This window comes from Gymnoscopelus braueri (assembly GCF_963280865.1).
Source record: "Gymnoscopelus braueri genome assembly, chromosome: 12".
Classification (NCBI taxonomy): domain Eukaryota; kingdom Metazoa; phylum Chordata; class Actinopteri; order Myctophiformes; family Myctophidae; genus Gymnoscopelus; species Gymnoscopelus braueri.
The window spans coordinates 13,039,325-13,058,336 of record NC_137614.1 but is presented as its reverse complement, the minus strand read 5'-3'; the positions used below and the strand labels follow the sequence as shown (position 1 = coordinate 13,058,336).

The 19,012-nt window shown below is 43.1% G+C and overlaps 1 protein-coding gene across 6 annotated transcripts in view; it reads left to right on the top strand.

The window, feature by feature from the left end:
• The window catches only part of fmnl3 (formin-like 3), a 63,962-nt gene that overhangs the window by 21,563 nt on the left and 23,387 nt on the right, over positions 1–19,012 (top strand). For 4 of the 6 annotated variants that reach the window (XM_080445812.1, XM_080445813.1, XM_080445811.1 and 1 more), the window contains exons 5-17: positions 3,755–3,838; positions 4,979–5,125; positions 7,980–8,088; positions 8,837–8,913; positions 9,575–9,668; positions 12,141–12,215; positions 13,112–13,222; positions 14,574–14,723; positions 15,963–16,064; positions 16,278–16,626; positions 17,775–17,870; positions 18,018–18,142; positions 18,529–18,731. In XM_080445812.1, the coding sequence (XP_080301938.1) occupies positions 3,755–3,838; positions 4,979–5,125; positions 7,980–8,088; positions 8,837–8,913; positions 9,575–9,668; positions 12,141–12,215; positions 13,112–13,222; positions 14,574–14,723; positions 15,963–16,064; positions 16,278–16,626; positions 17,775–17,870; positions 18,018–18,142; positions 18,529–18,731 (1,722 nt within the window). The remainder of the gene's footprint in view (positions 1–3,754; positions 3,839–4,978; positions 5,126–7,979; positions 8,089–8,836; positions 8,914–9,574; positions 9,669–12,140; positions 12,216–13,111; positions 13,223–14,573; positions 14,724–15,962; positions 16,065–16,277; positions 16,627–17,774; positions 17,871–18,017; positions 18,143–18,528; positions 18,732–19,012) is intronic. The other 2 variants (XM_080445815.1, XM_080445814.1) reach the window with 1 other exon arrangement.

The window sequence follows — 19,012 nt, the reverse complement described above, 5'->3', positions numbered from 1 at the left end:
TGCCGGTTTATAAGGGCAGCTAAACATCTCCTGAAGAGCGACCTTTTCTGTGCTCTTTCCCGTGTGTGTGTGTGTGGACCCTGGAGGTTTTTTCCGGTGGTGCCCAGATCTCTCCTATTGTTCTGGCTTGCCAAGCTCTCTCCTTCTCCCCCTCATAGAGCTGGTCCTCATAACACCCAGATGGTAGCCATTGTGCTCGTAGGCTCGTCCACTCCCCCGTATACTGTTGAAGCAGGAAGGTCTGTTGTGTGTATGCCAGAGGGACAGGAAGCCTGGTTGACTACAACTGAACCCATGGAGAAACGCAAATACCTTCATGTAATATCGTTGCTGTCAGGGCTAGAAACCTCTTATCTCCATATTCTAACTTTTGGGTGTTTTTTTTTGGTAAATTAGTGCCCTACTTGAACACACTACATTGTCACATAAAAGTATCTAAAAGTAGCAGATCCGCAAGTTCGAAACGTGGCGCAAAGCGATGCGTTTTGAGCTTTTAGATCTGCGCCTTTTGCTATTTTTGAATTGGAATCCTGATAAGTAACAGTTTTTGGACATATGAGGTTTCCACCTGACACGAGACGATATACACAATCCTGTTCATTTACACAATCCTGTTAATTTCACTCTGAGAGTTACAAATGGATAAATGAACACTGAGGATATTTAATGTGTAAATAAGTAACTTATTTATACAGATTATTGTATTAATTCATATTAATAAATTATTAATTATTAATATTATTAATTATCACATAGTTAGATAGACCTTTATTGAAAAAAAGATACAACTAATAATCCAAATATATATATATATAGTAGTAAACACATAGTAATTGTTGCTTGGCCCTGTTCCTTGGCCCTCCACACTGGGGTTCACATAAAAATACATTAAAGCTGCACTATATGTAACATCCCTCTTCTACCCCGGATTTGAACCCGGTTTCCTGCGCAAGTGCTGACATTTTACCATTGAGCTTGCTCAGGGGATGAATTGAATCTTGACCATCAGGTCAAAATTCGTGTCAGATCCTGTGTCTAGGTGACCTTTGACACAATCTAAATGTGTCAATAGAAGAGCAGGGAGACCAAATTCAACCACCCCAATTATAGAAGTTATATTGTATTAACATACTCTACCAACAGGTATATATATTATGAATATATGTACGTAAATGTAAATATACTTATGAATGTATATTGTAAAGTGTACATACAATTCTGTCCATCCCAATAGCGTTACTCAGGCGGTACACTGTGTACCATAAATACACTATGTGCGTTATGGTATCCATATGCATGACCCATGGCGATCAGCCGTCACCAACATGTCCCCATGATGAATGTGCTATAGCAACATGCCACTTCAGTCCAGCTAGAGAGAGGTCCGAGGCGGCTTTGATTTCCTTCGTAGCATTCAGGGTTTGCCAAGAATAACTCATTATTCCGTTTAGCGTCATCAATAAAAGTCCATTCTAATGTATTTCCCAGAAAGATTCACAGGCGAAGAATAGGACTGCTATTTTCAGAAGAAAGACTTGGGCGGGTTGGATTAAGTGTAACAGAGGCCTGTTTATAGTGTGTGTGTGTGCGTGTGCGTGTGTTTGTGTGTGTGTGTGTGTGTGTGTGTGTGTGTGTGTGTGTGTGTGTGTGTGTGTGTGTGTGTGTGTGTGTGTGTGTGTGTGTGTGTGTGTGTGTGTGTGTGTGTGTGTGCGTGCGCGTGAGCGCATGGATCTGAATGTGTTATTTCTCAGATCGCCAAGACAATCTGAAATAGCATCTGGTTGGACAGGAAAGGACGAGGGGGGTGGAGGGGTGGGGTGGGGGGTGGAGGGGTTGCACGGAGATGAGTGAGGGGCAGGGAGGGAAGGAGGGAGGGTGGAAAGGGGGGCTGGTAGACAGGAAACTGATGATCAAGCGCACCTCCCCTTAACCCCCCCTTCCATTTGTGCCTCTCTACTCAATCTCACTGCCTCATTTCTTTTCCTCTGTTCCTCTTCTCACCTCCTTCCACCCCCCTCCCCTCCTCCTCCTCCCCCTTCCTCCCCTCTGTACCTTTTGGCAAGCTTTTATATTCCTGTCTGCTTTTCCCCCTGACCCAGCATTGGACAAACTGGGGTTTGTGTTACCGAAAGAGACAGTCCCTCGTGAGACAGCACTTCAGGTCTATTCTGAGAACCTTTTCTACCCTGACGTCGTCCCCGTGGGGTTTCTGGGAGGGGGGTGAGGGGGGGGGGGGGCTCTTTGGGGGAGGCAGACTAAATACCGTGGCTGTCAGGAGGGGTTCGACCTGGGCCGAGTTCTCCCAGAACATATGCCTCCACATTCTTTCTCTCATCGCAATGGGAATTCCTTTGTTTGGAGTTTGTACTTCCCTCTCTCTCTCTCTCTCTCTCTCTCTCTCTCATCTCTCTCTCTCTCTCTCATTCTCTCTCTCTCTCTCTCTCTCTCTCCTCTCTCTCTCTCTCTCTCAAGAAAAGCAAAGTTAAACCGGGAGGAAATCTGAAGCCCTGCTCTCGTTTACTTTCCGTCGCATTCTTGCCAAGTTCTCTCTGTGTCAGGTCAAGGAAGGAAGGTGGGGGGGGTTGGGGGGGGGGACCCCCTTCTGAGCTGCGTTTAGCAGGAAGATGTAGAGTCCTGCAAGACGGTTTCTGCAGCTCTGAGGAACAAGAGAGATATGCCAGTCCTAGTACAGTGCATCTCACACTCTTGAGAGTGAAAATAGCCGATCTACTAGCTCACAACACGCCACATTGCGACGCCTTGTGAACTTGTAGATCGACTATTTATGGTGCGCAATTAAGTATAAATCACCCTTTAGTTTCTTCCTTTCTCAACTCTCTCCATCTTCCCTCCTCTTATCTTATCTAGCTCACACAGAAAGATCCTGAGTGTTAACTCTCTCTCTCTCTCTCTCTCTCTCTCTCTCTCTTATCTCCATCCCACCCTTATCACCACCCTTCCATTAAGGGGTGAAATCATGGCCTAAATGGTGTGGGCGTGTGGTTAATGTGGTGTTTAAGGTTTGTTTATTTCATGCTCACATGTCAGTTTACAAATCTGAAACACCTGGATTTTTATGCTAACCATGAACAAAATGAAAGGGGGGATAAACGCACATAAATCTACACAGTACCCTAAAACAGTGGTTCTCAAACTTTTTCAAGTTAAGGACCCCCCCAAATTCATATGTATTTGGCCGCAGACCCCCATCTGAAAAGGTTTTGTGCCAGGGAACCCCAGAAGAGAAGATTTATGTAAAAAAAGAAAAATAATCAAAATGATTCAAAGGTCTCCAAACATTCAATTTATGTCAAAAATAGCAGATGAACAAGCTTGTAGATCATGTAAAAGGATAAAGTGGTTAACATGATTGTGATGCTTCTTTAGCTACTTTTAGACCCCATTTTGAGAACCAATGGCCTAAAACAATAATGGTTAAGTTTTAAAAGTAACATTGTATTTGGCATTAAAAAAAAAGACTTATGTTGTGAGGAATGTGATGGTTGATTTTCTCGTGCCTGTATCGCTGGCCTAGCGGCCCGGGCACCTAGGCTCCAATGTAGCCTGGCTGACAGCGTGTCGCGGGTTCGAGTCCCGATCCCGATGGCCTTTGCTGCGTGTCACTCCCCATCTCTCTCTCCCTGTTTCCTGTCTACCTACTGTACTATCAATAAAGGCACAAAAAGCCCCCCAAAAAGGGGGAAAAAAGAAAAATGGTGCCCCATGTTAACCTTGTCCTTCGTGTCACACACAGGTGGGTCAGGGAATTCCTCAACGATGAGAACAGAGGTCTGGACATCCTGGTGGAGTACCTCTCCTTTGCCCAATGTGCTTTCATGTGAGTACACACACACACACACACACACACACACACACACACACACACACACACACACACACACACACACACACACACTGACATAGAGCAAGACCATCTCTCGACCCCCACATAAAACATCTCACAAATCTTTAGATTGTAGCTTTGGGAACTGGACAAAATGTAGTGGCCAATAATGGACCCAACTCATGCTGTGTGAAAACCTAATGAACCATGTGTGTGTCCTCCTGTCAGAACGTCTGCTTGCATTTATTTGATATACGTTGTGTTCTTTGGATGTGCTTGTTGTGTGCCTCGCTGCATACTTGGCAGACTTGAATGTGTTGCTAGACACGCGTCCTGGGACTGAACCTTATCGTCTCTGTCGGGTGGAAACCTCATATGTCCAAAACTGTTACTTTTCAGGATTAAAATTCGAAAGCATCGAAAGTAGCAGATCCGCAAGCTCGATTCGCGCCGCGTTTCGAGCCACGTTTCAAGCCTGCGGATCTGCTACTTTTGATGCTTTCGAGTGACGCTGTAGCGTGATCAAGTAGGGGCATTACCCCGGTAACGCATCTGTCATTTTATATTTGAGCTATAACCATTATTTTATACTTTGGCTATTCAAAAATCATGAAATTTGTTCAAATCTTTACATTTATATTTCTTAAAGCAAACGTTTTAACTCAAATATTTGCTTCTGGAGGTCCCTGGAACAAAATATTGTACAAATGTTTGCTTTAAAAAATATATATTCAAATTATCTAGATTTTTCAAAAAAGATCTGTGCTATGAGCTTGTATATCTGCAATTTTTTAGCCAAAGAAATCTAAAATGACAGAGATATGTTCCCGGATTGAATGGGTTAATTTATGGGGGAAAAAAACACGTTAGAATATGGAGATAAGAGGTTTTCTGCCCCGACAGCAACGTTATGCCCTGTTATGCTGAGCTTCTTTGTGCAGCCTGAAGGTCATGACCTCTCATAATCTAGTCATAACCCTCCGCTCTTCTGTACCAAGCTGCTCTTTACCAAGCCTAACCTACTCCATTCCTCCCCTTGCCCCCCTGGTGTGTTTCCCCTCTGCCTGTTTGTTGTCTGTCTGTCTGTCTGCCTGCCTGTTTGTCTGTCTGTCTGTCTGTCTGTCTGTGGCTCAGGTTGGATTTTGAAGGGTTGGACTTTGGGGAGGACGGCACTTTGGAGAAAGCCAAGTCCTGGAGCAGGTCCATAGAGGATCTGCACCAGACGGGCACCCAGCCTTTCTGCAACACACTGGTACGCTCCGCGCGCCAATCCGTCCTCCGGTACGTATCGTTGAGCTAAGCTACGCCTCCCCTTATGCCTTTACCTGCTACTGTTATTGTTGCCTTTGCTCCGCTAACCCTGGAAATGCTTCAGATGTGTGTTAGCATGTCGTCCTTTTTTCCAAATGCTCAGAATATCAAGTGTTCCCTGATGCTTGATGTTTACCTGTCAGAAATATGTCTGGTGATGGGGGAGTTTAAGGGTTAAGGGCAGTGGTTACCAAACGGTGTGCCAAGGAGGCACACTGGTGTGCCGTGAGACAAGTCCAGGCGTGCCTTGTTGGGATTTTGTGACAACCACACGTTATTATTGCAATATATATATGTCTGTAACTAGATACAAAGTTATGAATGGTTGTATCATTTATTATATCAGTACTTTATGCCACTCATTTCCGAATTAAGAGACAAATTCTATATGCGAAATCTGTAAAAAAATAAATAAAAAAATACTACGCTCATAGCGAGTCACTTAGTGCTGTGCTATGATCTTGTAGATCTGCTATTTATTTTTTTTTATCGTGAAATTCTGTGCAAATCTTTAAATATATATATTTTCAACTCAAATCTTTGCTTCTGGGGGTCCCTGGCACAAAATATTTTTCAGATGGGAGGGGGCCTGCGGCCAAATACATGAGGGTCCTTGACCTGAAAGAGTGTAAGAACCACTGGTTTAGAGGATGGTGACCTCTCCTCTGACCCCGTGGTTTCTTCTGGGGCTGCAGTGGCTCAGGGGTAGAGCGGCCGGTAGGCAACCGCGAGGTTCCCACTTCGATCCCGGGCTCCCCCAGAGTTAGTGTCAAAGTGTCATTGAGCAAGACGCTGAACCCCTAATTGCTCCCGATGAGCAGGTTGGTGCCTTACATGGTGAATGTGATGCACAATCTATGTAAAGTGCTATTTAAATGCACTATTTACTCAACAAGGGGTTTAGCTCTATCGGAGACAGAGGTCCCTCCAGCCCTACTGTATGTGTGTGTGTGTCTCTCTTGGTGGTTTGGGTCTTCCTCCTCCTCTGTCCAGATGTGCATCTGTACTGTCCTGGCTCAATGAAAGCCAGCTGTGCTGCTGCTGTAGCACATGTGGGACGCCTATATGACTCTGTCCCGTCGTCACTGCACCGCCACACACAGAGACAGCGGTGTGAGGAGATGCCAGGCACCATCGTTAAAATGCAATGATAGATGATCGGAGTGCCTCTACACTGTATCTGTAATATTATCTGTAATAATGATAGCATGTCATACCGCCTGCAGAAATGCAGTGGTGGAAAGTAACTAAGTACAAGTACTCAAAGTACTGTACTTAAGTCCAATTTTGAGGTATTTGTACTTTACTTGAGTATTTCCGATTTCCAATACTTTTACTTCTAGTCCACTACATCTCAGGGGCAAATATTGTACTTTTACTTCACTACAATTATTTGAAAACTTTAGTTACTAGTTACTTTGCAGATTTAAATTATTACATTATAAAACATACATTAACCACTTTAGTCCTATTTTATACCTAGGCTATTTGAAAATAGACGATCTACAAGCTCACAACGCGTCGCTCACTGCCTGTGTGACGTGTAACAACTGCATGGATGCATGCGATATGTTCACATAGTGATAAAAAACGGGGGGCGTCAACCAATAGGAAGGAAGCGCTGTGGTTGACCTTCACTTGGCCAAGCGTTTCGCTTGTAGCTTTCTTTTCAGAAAGACAACAACCACTTCAATGTAATGGACAAACAATAGCCAGACAAACCGGCACTGCCCCGCAAACCCGCAAGTGTCTGACACCTCTGCGTGCGTTGACTACAAATGCTTCTGACGCAGATATGTGACCGTACCCTGCTGACCGTACCTAACATGGCTCGAAAGGTCATTTCAGACGGGGAGCGGCTGACGCGCCTATGTAATTCATTTTCAATGAGAGGCGCAGAAGTTGAAAGGCGAACAGGCGCGGTCCCGTGAAATTCTCGCGCTCGTTTGTGCACACGCCCGCTGGCGGCAAGAGCTGGATTGTGGTGAGCTTTTTCGTCCCCGCTACGTGCAGAAGGACAAAACAACAATGATCGTGGCGCGATCCCCGCTGATCTGAGCGAGAACGCCAGCGTCCACCGTCTGAAACGACCCTTAGAGGCTCAGTGTCGTAGACCTCTCATCTCATGACAGCTTTCGTCCAATAGGCATCTGTCACCACATAAGCTAGCTCATGTGGTGCTCAAACTTATTCGTGTCAAGGAACCTCCGAAATGATATATATTTTGCCACATATCAAACTACCCCCCCCCCCCATCTGAAAAGGTTTTGTGCCAGGGAAACCCCCAGAAGGAAAGATTTGTATTACAAAATTCAAAAACTTTCAACATTCTTTTGAAATTCTCAAAAATAGCAGCTGCGTAAGCTTGTAGATCTGCTATTTTTGAATAGCCAACGAATACATGGATTACGTGGTTAAAATGATTGTGATGCCATGTTAACTATTTTTTGCTGGGGACCCCCTGGAACCTCCCCAAGGACCCCACTTTGAGAACCACTGACATAATCCATGTCAGGGTTTTCATACAGACCTCAGACTCAGACCTGTCTGTCTCTCTCTCTCTCTCTCTCTCTCTCTCTCTCTCTCTCTCTCTCTCTCTCTCTCTCTCTCTCTCTCTCACACTCTCTCTCTCTCTCTCTCTCTCTCTCTCTCTGACCTACTGAAATGAGTCACGTAGATGCCAAAGGCAGTGCACTGTCTGATGTCACTAAAATGAAATGAAAATGAGCTCAGCAATTAAAGCCGAGAAACAAAACGGAAGCCGTTGATTATGAACTGTTTGTCTATGGGTTTTAAAACGTTAACCTCTGTCATCCGTTTGCAGCTACGGCTCCGTAGCCAGCAACAAAACAATCAAGAACTCTCGTGTGGTGAGCCAGAAAGACGACGTTCATGTGTGCATCATGTGCTTGAGAGCGATCATGAACTACCAGGTACTGAACACGTTATAACACACACACCAGTGTTTTTATGCAATCGTAAAGTTGTCTAATTTCAACAGAAACATTGAAGATGCTCAGTGTGATCTACAGTAGATTTCCATGTGAGGATTATGCGTTTCCAATAAAGTGAAAGGGCTGTATATGTGGTGTAAAGTAACTAAGTACATTTACTTAGTACATGTACACTTTTAAGAAAGTTTTTCTTTACTGGAGTATTTCCCATTTTCAATACTTTTACTTCTACTCTTCTACATCAGAGGCAAATATTGTAGTTTTGCTCTACTACAATTATTTGACAGCTTTAGTTACTAGTTACTTTGTAGATTTAGATTATTATCACAAAAAAAATACATTAACCACTTCAGCCCTATATATATTTCTGCGATTTGAAAATAGCCGATCTACAAGCTCACAATGCGTCGCAATGCGACGCATTGTGAGCTTGTAGATCTGCTATTTTCAAAAGATTTTTACACATTTTGAACTTGTGAAATGGGACATTCTGCACAATAAGTACTTTTACTTTTGGTACTTTAAGTACATTCTGCTACCAAGTCAATTTTGAATACCTTACTTTTACTTGTAACAGAGTATTTCTACACTGCAGTATTGATACTTTTACTTTAGTAAAACATTGGAGTACTTTTTCCACCACTGTATATCATCTCTGTCTATACAGCGAGCTTCAGCTTTCTCTAACCACATCCTGCTCTCTCTCTCTCTCTCTCTCTTCCTTCAGTATGGCTTCAACATGGTCATGTCCCACGCACATGCAGTCAATGAGATCGCTCTGAGCCTGAACAATAAGAACTCACGGTAAGAGCCAAGGCCCTGCCTATACCGTGGCTTTAGAGAGTTAAGAGGTGCGTCAAACAATAGGGGAAACCCTGCAGTCTTGTTCACATGATATGCCTCCCATTCTCCATGGAGCTCGGCTCCGCTCTGAAGCCTGGGATCAGAGGACTATGTGTCTGCAGACCGCCGAAGGAATGTTTACTAAAAGGGAGATTAGTGGTAAAAACCTGGGACCTGATCACTTCATAATGAAGGGCTAGGAGTGCTTAAAAACGGCTGAAAGCCTTGCTCCTGCCAGGGTGTCAGGCTTCAATACGAACTACTGTTCTGTGTCATGTTTGTTGGCACTTTAAAGCAGCACTATGTTAAAAAAAAATCTATTTATCCCCCGAGCAAGCAGCTCGATGGTAAAAGTTTCAGCACTTGCGCAGGAAACCGGGTTCAAATCCGGGGGAAGAAGAGGAAAGTTACATCGTGCAGCTATCTTAAGTTTTTAGTGTATGCACTATGCACAAACAGATCCCTTATCCTGTAGCATGGCTTGTTAAGAATACATTTCTTTTGAGTTTTTTGTATTTTTAGGTTTAGGATTTGCAACCCTGCCCAGGGTGTATTACATCATGCTGGTGATGATGTATCACCATCATTAATTGTGCTGATGTGTGTGTGTTGTGTTTTGTAGGACAAAAGCCTTGGTCCTGGAGCTGCTGGCTGCGGTTTGTCTGGTTAGAGGAGGTCATGAGATCATCCTCTCAGCTTTTGACAACTTCAAAGAGGTGCAGTATTGCCCCGCGAGGGCAACATTTATTATGAAGTTGTACTTGTTATTGCACCGTGGTATACTACTACTAGGCTAAAAACCTGTGATCACTGAATGTACCATAAAAAAATCCCACATCATAGTAATTTCCCCCTATCATCAATGGGGTGTGGAGGCGAGACACAAAGGAGCTGTGTGGAAGGGTGGAAATAGAGCAGTTCTGTTGGGAGTTGTGTTCGAGGTTCAAGGTGATCTTTGTTGTTATGTTTTTGTGTACAGGTACATAAAAGTTAAAATCATTTTTGTTCAGCTCCTCAATAAAATAATTAGAAAAAAAGAGCAACATCTATATCGTTGCTGTCGGGCAGAAACCTGTGCACCAGTGTTCCTGTCTTAGTATACACAATATACCAAAGTTGCCAATGGGATTGAACTGTTACTGTAGCTCACTGAGAGGAGACATTTCCTACAACACTTCCTATTCTTCTTGATAAGTACAAAGATAATCAGTAAGGTTTTCAACAGGTTATCAACATCTAATGTAATCATTGTGTGTAAGGTTATCAACAGGTTATCAACATGTTATCAACATCTAATGTAATCATTGTGTGTAAGGTTATCAACAGGTTATCAACAGGTTATCACTTACCATCAACATCCTATGACAGGTTATCATCTACCGAGGGTCTGAGGCAGTGGTTCTCTAAGTGGAGGGGGGTCCCCAGCTAAATGATTGATAGTTAAGAACCAAATGGAATCTTATGGGTTCCGTCAAATCAAATGGTGGTCCGTGGCCTAATGCATTATCAAACTGGGGGTCCTTGAAATTAAACAGGCTGAGAATCACTGGTCTAAAGGCACTGTTTCCTAAAAGAAAATATGATTATTATTTCAAAAGAAAGACAAAATCACTATTTTCATAAATAATAAAATGCATAATTTTTCAAAAGAATGTAATGAATAACAAAATAAAAAAATCTAAGAAATTCCATAATATATATTTTTTAAAGAAGTAGTGAAAATAGATCTCACAATGCTTTGCATTGCGACGCGTTGTGAGCTTCTAGATCGTCTATTTTCACTAGTTTGGGAATCACTTGGTCTAAAGAAAAGTTCTACGGTGGCCTGTCTGTCCAAACCTATTAGTCTCATTAAGTCACCAGATGTGAGTCAGCCTTGAGCCGTGATAAAGATCAACTCCCTGATGAGAGCCTGCGGACCACAACGGTTTGCTTAGCCTCTCAGTTTCTGCCTACATAGCCGTCTAAACACCGGAACGAGCCAATTACCATGCAATCGAAGCCCCAAAGAGACCCAGCCGCTAATCAACCTACCAGTCAAAACAACGTGGGTGCCACAGCTCTGTAGTGGTATTTCTAAGATGAAGTAGTTACGCCCGGTGACAGGTCTCAGAAATTTTACAAGACGGTCCACAAATGGAGTCCAACCACTTTTGCGTTCTTCGGATTAAGTGTTAAATGCAGCATAAAACTCCATGGAGAATTACGAGAATTGGGCATGGGTGTTTAAAAAACAAAATAAATCTATTTTCACATTATGAAAAAAGAAACCTTTTTTCAGAGTAGGGAAAGACTGTTTGTTTTTCCTTTTCTCATTCTTGCCAATGGGTCTGTGTGTGTGTGTGTGTGGGAGTTCGGCTAAATCTATCCCATTGCCTTTGCTCTCATGCTCCCATGAATTCCTATAATTAGGAGGGGTTGTGATTGCAAATGGAGTGTGTGAACCTCTGCTTACATACAGTACTTCTTGGTGTGTAGATTGTACTGTAACCTGAGTCTCCTGGAAACTCCTCTGTAAATTACCGCAGTACAGTGCATTCAATATAAAACTGAGTCACAGTTTTCTTGTGGAACACGCTTCTGGATGACTTGGCTTCTGTTTAGGATGTGCACCAGTGTTGATTTTTACAGCACATTTTGATTTAGTTTTAGTTATAGTCTTTTGCATAAAATTCCATTTAGTTTTAGTCATATTTTAGTCACCTGAAATGTTTAAGTTTTTGTCTAGTTTTAGTCGACTAAATATCATAAGATTCTAGTCGACTAAATCTACAGTTGATTTAGTCGACTAAAATGTATTTTGGCGGGCCTTGATGACGCCATAATACGCCGTAATAGCTGATTTTACACAGCGCGACGCGTTGTGAGCTTGTAGATCTGCCATTTTCAGAGTGCAACACCCGAGCTCAACCAAACATAAAATGACTTGTCTTTTATTATACTGGATATCTTCTCCTCTAGTCCCTCCCTAACATTTTAGTCTAGTTTTTATTTGTTGTTGTCTTAGTTTTAGTCATCGTAGCTTAGTTTTTATTTAGTTTTGGTCAGTGAAAAAAGGTAGTCGACGATCATTTATCGTCATAGTTTTAGTCGACGAAATCAACACTGATGTGCACCATCTTCTGTCAGGAGCTTGTAAATGGCCCGAGCGTATAGTGTCTGTAATGATGCCCTCTTTGCGTTGTTAGGTGTGTAAGGAGAAGCATCGCTTTGAGAAGCTAATGGATTACTTCAGCTGTGAAGACGGAAACATTGACTTCATGGTAAGACAACTGACCCATAACGCATTTTATGATATCGTTGCTGTCGGGGCAGAAACCTCTTATTCTCCGTAGTCTAACTAGCTTGCAGATCTGCTGTTATTTGAATCCTGAAAAGTAACAGTTTTACTTTTGAACATATGAGGTTGCCAACCGACAAAGACGATATCTTCCACGTGTGTGTGTGTGTGTGTGTGTGTGTGTGTGTGTGTGTGTGTGTGTGTGTGTGTGTGTGTGCGTGTGCGTGTGCGTGTGTGCGCGTGCATATGTGTGCATGTCTGTATATGCCTCCCAGACTCTTAACCTGACCTCAAGCATACCAGCACATAATCTAAACTTAAGCATCTCTAATGTAATGCATAAACACAACCATTCCAATGTTATATAATAACCCCTGTCTAGCCCCTGTGTGTGCGTGCATGAGTGACTATCTCTGTCTGTGTCCATCTGTGTTCATACACCATATGTGTTCATTTCTAATTCAGTGGTTCTCAAAGTGGCATCCTGGGACCCCAAGGGGTCCTTGCCCCCCAAGGGCAAGGACCTTGGGGGCCAAGGTCCTTGTTTTGTTCCAGGGGGTCCCCAGCAAAATGTTTTATTCAAAAATAGCAGATATACAAGCTCGGAACACGGCACGAAGTGACGCGCTACGAGGTTGTGCATCTGCAATTTTTGAAAAAACATATTAAATAATCTTGAAAGTTTTGGAAATTTTGGATAATTTAGAAGACTTTTTAATTTAATTCTCTTCTGGGGGTCCCTGGCACAAAGCATTTTCAGCTGGGGGTCCGCGGGCAAATACATATCAATTCAGGGGTCCGAACGAAAACGTTTAAGAACCACTGCCCTAATTGATCCGTGTGTGTCCATGTGTGTGTGCGTGTGTATGTGTGTCCCAGGTGGCTTGCATGCAGTTCATCAACATTGTGGTCCACTCAGTGGAGGACATGAACTTCAGGGTCCACCTGCAGTTTGAGTTCACCAAGCTGGGGCTGGACGACTACTTAGAGGTAAGGAGACAGACAGGGCTCAAGGCACATGATGAGTCATATTCCAAAAGAGTCAGTCTGCCTGTTTATAGAACCCCGCCTTCATTCTGCCGGGCCTATGACCCAAGTATACCTAAGACTGCCACCTTTAACCACATGTCCCTATTCTGGGCATTTAAAGGTAGGGTAGGTGATTTTCTTTGGTCAAAATAAGCGTTGAATAGCTCTATATTTTGATAGTACTCATTGCTATTGAGTGTTTGTTCAGTAAGTCTCCATGTCTCTCCAGCTCTTTATTAAACATCGATGCTTTTTCAGGTCTGGATACCGATTTGATCCAATCAGGATAGAGAACTCAGTCAGGATACAGATTAAACAAGTGAAATTGGAAGTGATGACGCAAAGAAATGAGCAGACAAATTTGGAACTTGATCACTATCAAAATGAAGCTGATAAATGGGTACTCTCTCCTGATTGGCTGAAATTTTGTCACCTACCTGAAAAGGTATTTACTGTTTATCAGAGCTGGAGAGACGGGGAGACCCTTGTGACTGAACAAACACTCTATAGCAATGATTACTATCAGAATATAGAGCTTTAACCTTTTAACAAAACATTTTTTTGTTTTAACCAAAAAATATCACTTACCCTACCTTTAATAATAAGGTGAACATTTGGCGAAAATAGGCGATCTACATGCTCACAACGTAAGCTTGTAGGTCGGCTATTTTCGGCAAACAGGTTTGGTGTATAGATTTGGTTGTCGTCCACTACCATCTCAAAGGGTAGTGGACTAACTACTGTACTCTCTCTCAGAAGCAGAGATTCAGACTCGCTCACTCTCAGTGGTGGAAAAAGTACTCAAATTCTTTACTTAAGTAAAAGTATCAATACTGCAATGTGGAAATACTCTGTTACAAGTAAAAGTCCAGAATTACAAATTTACTTGAGTAAAAGTACAAAAGTATTGGTATCAAAATGTACTTAAAGTACAACAAGTCGAAAGTACTCATTATGCAGAATGTCCCATTTCACAAGTTTAAAATGTATAAAAACATATTTTGAAAATAGCAGATCTACAAGCTCACAATGCATCGCGAGCGCGATGCATTGTGAGCTTGTAGATTGGCTATTTTCAAATGGCCGAAATGTATAGGCTGTAATAATACAAATCTACAAAATAACTAGTAGCTAAAGTTTTCAAATAATTGTAGTGGAGTAAAAGTACAATATTTGCCACTATGAGATGTAGTGGAGTAGAAGTAAAAGTACAGCAAATTGGAAATATTCCAGTTAAGTTGATACATACATACTTGAGTAAATGTACTTAGTTACTTTACACCACTGCAAGTCACTCTCTCCTCTGTCTCAGAAATACAAGCACACAGAGAGTGACAAGCTATCGGTGCAGATCCAGGCCTACCTGGACAACGTGTTTGACGTGGGTGGTCTGCTGGAAGACGCCGAGACCAAGAATGCAGCACTGGAGAAGGTGGAGGAACTGGAGGAGCACCTGTCCCATGTAAGAACAGAAGAACCCTACCCAGCACCCGGCACGGACCACCAACACGCCTCTGTATTTTACAGCCTTGTTTAACAAGGGATGTTGTGGTTTTGCCTTGCTATGCACAGCACCTGATTGTTTCTCTGTAGTCATTAGAATTCCACCCCTGTGATTGTCGTTATGATTTTCACAAGTGTTCCAAGAGGGTAATAATGAGGTGGGAATTGCTGGAAAATATTCAGATCTTTCGTGTGTGTGCGTGTGTGCGTGTGCGAGTGTGTGTGCGTGTGTGTGTGCGTGTGTGTGTGTGTGTGTGTGTGTGTGTGTGTGTGTGTGTGTGTGTGTGTGCGTGCGTGCGTGTGTGAGAGAGAAAGAGAACAGGCCGCATATTGTTCTTACAGTAATGTTGCCTCTTTCTGGCCAGTAGCTTTAGTATCCCACACTGCCTTGCAAAAATGACCTTCTTCACATTGGAAAGGTCGTGGGCCCGGTCTGACATCATTCGAGGAATTTCAAAACAAACTCTGCTTTCGGGGGGGCCGGGAATGTCGGGGGTGGAGGAGGGTGCAAATTCTTGATGAATTCCTTTTCAACATGTGTTATCAGTCCAGAAGTCAAACGTGAAAGCTGCCTCACTCAGCCTCTTTTGCTTTGTCATGCTGCTGGGAATATCACATTTCATATTGATGCTGCAGATGAGAGAGAGAGAGAGATATAGACAGAGAGGGAGGGAGGGAGGGAGAGAGAGAGAGAGAGAGCCCATGCTGTGATTAACCTATTAAGACCTGGAACGCATCTGTGTCACTTTTTGATTTGAGCAAAAAAGCTTTATTTTACACTTTGGCTATTCAAAAATAGCAGATGTACATGCTCATAGAGCTTGTAGATCTATTTTTGAAAAATCGTGAAAATGTGTGCAAATCTTTGAATATATATTGTTTTAAAACAAAACAAAATTACTCAAATCTTTGTTTCTGGGGTCCCTGGAACAACATATTTTGAGCTGGGGGTCGGCAGCCAAATACATATAATTCTGGGGGTGCTCCACTGATATAGAAACCTACGTTTTTTCAGAATACTGTTGGGATTTAGAAGACATGTGTAGAATTGGCTTCAGGTCTTAATGGGTTAACTGGACCAATTCTTGAGTTCACCTCCTGTCCATCTCTCATCTCTCCATCCTCTCTCTCTGTCCACTTGCCTCCCACGTCGTCTCTCCGCTGCTGCGTTCTCCTCCTCCTCCTCCTCCTTCTGTAGGTGACAGAGAAGCTTCTGGATGTGGAGAATGAGACCATGATGAAAGTAGCTGATCTGGAGAAGCTGCTTATTCAGAAGGATAAGGACCTACACTCGATACGGGTAAGCGCCGGCACTTATAATGATGCTTACAGTTCAGTCCGCCTTTGCCGTGGTCAAGGACCCAAAGTTATATATCCATTTCTCACGCATGTAGGAGGAGAGGAAAAAAAAAGCCTGTTATGATAGCAAATTAGGTCAGAGGAAATAGGATGTGTTTATAGCATTGTGGAGTCATTGCGCTGTGCTCTCTGTCGCCCCCTGGTGACCATCCAGGAAACATACGAGTCGACCAACACCCAGGTCAACACCCTGAGGAGAGTGATCAAGGAGAAGGATGTTGCCTTCCAGAAGCACTTCAACATAGAGAGACGCCTGCTGGAGCTGGAGCAGCAGGGCACCATCCGCCTGCACAAGAAGCCCGATGGAGACATCGCCATCGAGCCCCTGGGAGTCGGCGTCGCCGGTGTGGGAGGCGGTCGCGCGGGGCTGTCCGCGGGCTCCGCCGGACTCTCGGGACCAGGGGGACCCGGGGCGATAGACACCAGTTTACCGCCTGCCAGCGAAGCCCCTCCGCCCCCACCCCCTCCACCTCCGCCACCTCCTCCCCTACCCTCGGCCTCAGGTAATAGACTGTGTGACTCACTGTGATAATCATGTCTGGTGACATACGTTATGGGAAAGTTCGTGGGGACACCAGACTTTTCTGGTGACTCACTGACTCAGAGGTCTATTTTCAGTTCAAGCTCCACTCTTTGGTTTTTTGGTGCCCAGCCAGGTGATGGGGTCGCAGCGGCACCCTTCTAAAGAGCAGACAGGAAACGGGAAACGCAGGGTGTTTCCTCTGTGTGAGAGTGCAGACAGAGAGACTGCAGCACACAAGGGGAGAGATAGCACTGACCCTGTGACGACTGTATCTAATGCTGTTACACTTCCACTTATGGCTCTTTTCGACTACGAAGGGAAACCCAGAACCTCAGAAGTTTTTTAAAAAATTTACTTTTCTATTATAACCAGAGCCATCCCTGAAGAGGGAGGTACGTCATATAAAAAACTCTATTTAAAAAAAAACAATTTGATTTAGCTGTTTGTACTGTTTTCAAAAGCTTTCAAAAAACGCGTCTGGTTCCAGTTAGGGCTGTCACGATTATGAAATGTTACCTGATTAATTGTCATACAAATAATTGCGATTAACGATTTAATTGTGTTTTTGGCATTGAACATTGGAACATATGAATAAAAACATAATTCCTGTTTGCCTGTCAGGCTTCGTAAACAAAAGGTGCACAGGGCAGATATGACAAATAACTTAAATACAAAGGAATTACTGACATATTTAATAATTGTATACAAAAATAAATAAATAGCGGAAATAGCTGATGCTATTTCTGCTATTTTTGGAAAGTGTTTGAACGATTATGATGATTATGCTAAATAATTGCGATTATCACAAATAATTGCGATTGGACGATTATGTAAAATTGTGACAGGCCTAGTTCCAGTGTGGTCAGCTCAGGTTGACCAATCCAGAGCAACAGCACCGCTTAGCTCCTCCCATTGGGTTCCCACAAAACTCAGGGTTATAGTTTTACCTCCTGAGCAGGAGCCCAAAATTAGGCTCTGAGAATCTGAAACCGAGACAAAGCGTATGGAAACAAACCCAGAACCTGTGAGATTCCTTTAGTTCTCATAGTCGAGAAGAGCCATTAGAGTGTCATGTTAAGTATCACTTTACACTGTCAACTAATCTGAGTTTGTCTTGCTACTTTGCAGGAGATCATATGATACCAATTCCACCACCACCGCCGCCTCTTGCTCCACCTTTGCCAGGCACAAATCCCTCATTTATCCTAAGTTTCGGGGTCTCAGGTAAAAAAGAAATCCTCCTGAACATTGCACACAGTTTACTTTACTATGGACCATTTTGTCTTCAGAAAGAGTTAGTGTGGAAAGATACCATGAAAGTTTGAGCCATAATGTTCAACACCGTGGTTGTATTGTATCTGATCACTACAGCTATCAGAATCAAGAAGCCCATCAAAACGAAGTTCCGCTTGCCTGTGTTCAACTGGACGGCCCTGAAACCCAATCAGATCAATGGCACCGTCTTCAATGAGATTGATGATGAGCGCGTGCTAGAGGTAAGTACGGCCTCGTTTGTACTGTGTAAAACAAGCCCATTGTTTGGGTCATGGACGTCTAATTTGGAACGTTTCTTAGGCTGCGAGCCAATTGGCTCACACACACCTCCTGACATTTCTAGCAGCTCACACTGCGTCATTAATGATTCGCAGCTTTGATTTGGTTGAGTATAAACACCCAGAGCTCTGAGCCATGGGCCCGAGCCATAGCTTGTCATATACAATATAAACTAGACTTAAAACAGATTAAACAGAGGGTTAGGGGTGAAAACAAACACAATTACTGGAGTTGTCTTTGATCTCCCCGACACATACACTCTCATCTTTTTTTTCTTTCCGTTAGATAATAAAACAATCACACTGCTGTTGTCATGCGTTCTGTATAGGAGTTAGATCTGGAGAGGTTTGAAGAGATGTTTAAAACGAGAGCCCAGGGTCCGATCGTGGACCATCCCTGCACTAAGAGCAAAGTGTCTCAGAAGGCCGTCAACAAGATCAACCTGCTGGACGCCAACCGCTCCAAGAACCTCGCCATCACACTGCGGAAGGCCAACAAGAGCAGCGAGGAGATCTGCAAGGCGATAGAGAAGTATGCAACTTTCCCACTGCAGACTTTAAAATACGTTTCTGAATCCTTCCAGAATAAGGCATCAAGACTTAAAATCAAGCCTTCATTTTTTGAAATTTCTATTGTGTGTTTAAGAAAAAACGGTAATGGATCATCAAATCATTTTGAATGTTTTGTATTAGTATTATATATACATATATATTTTGTTGCTTTTTGTTTTATTGATCTGTTACAATATCGTCTCTGGGGGGAAACCTCATTTGTCCATTTATTTGTTATTTTTCAGGATTCAAATTCAAAAG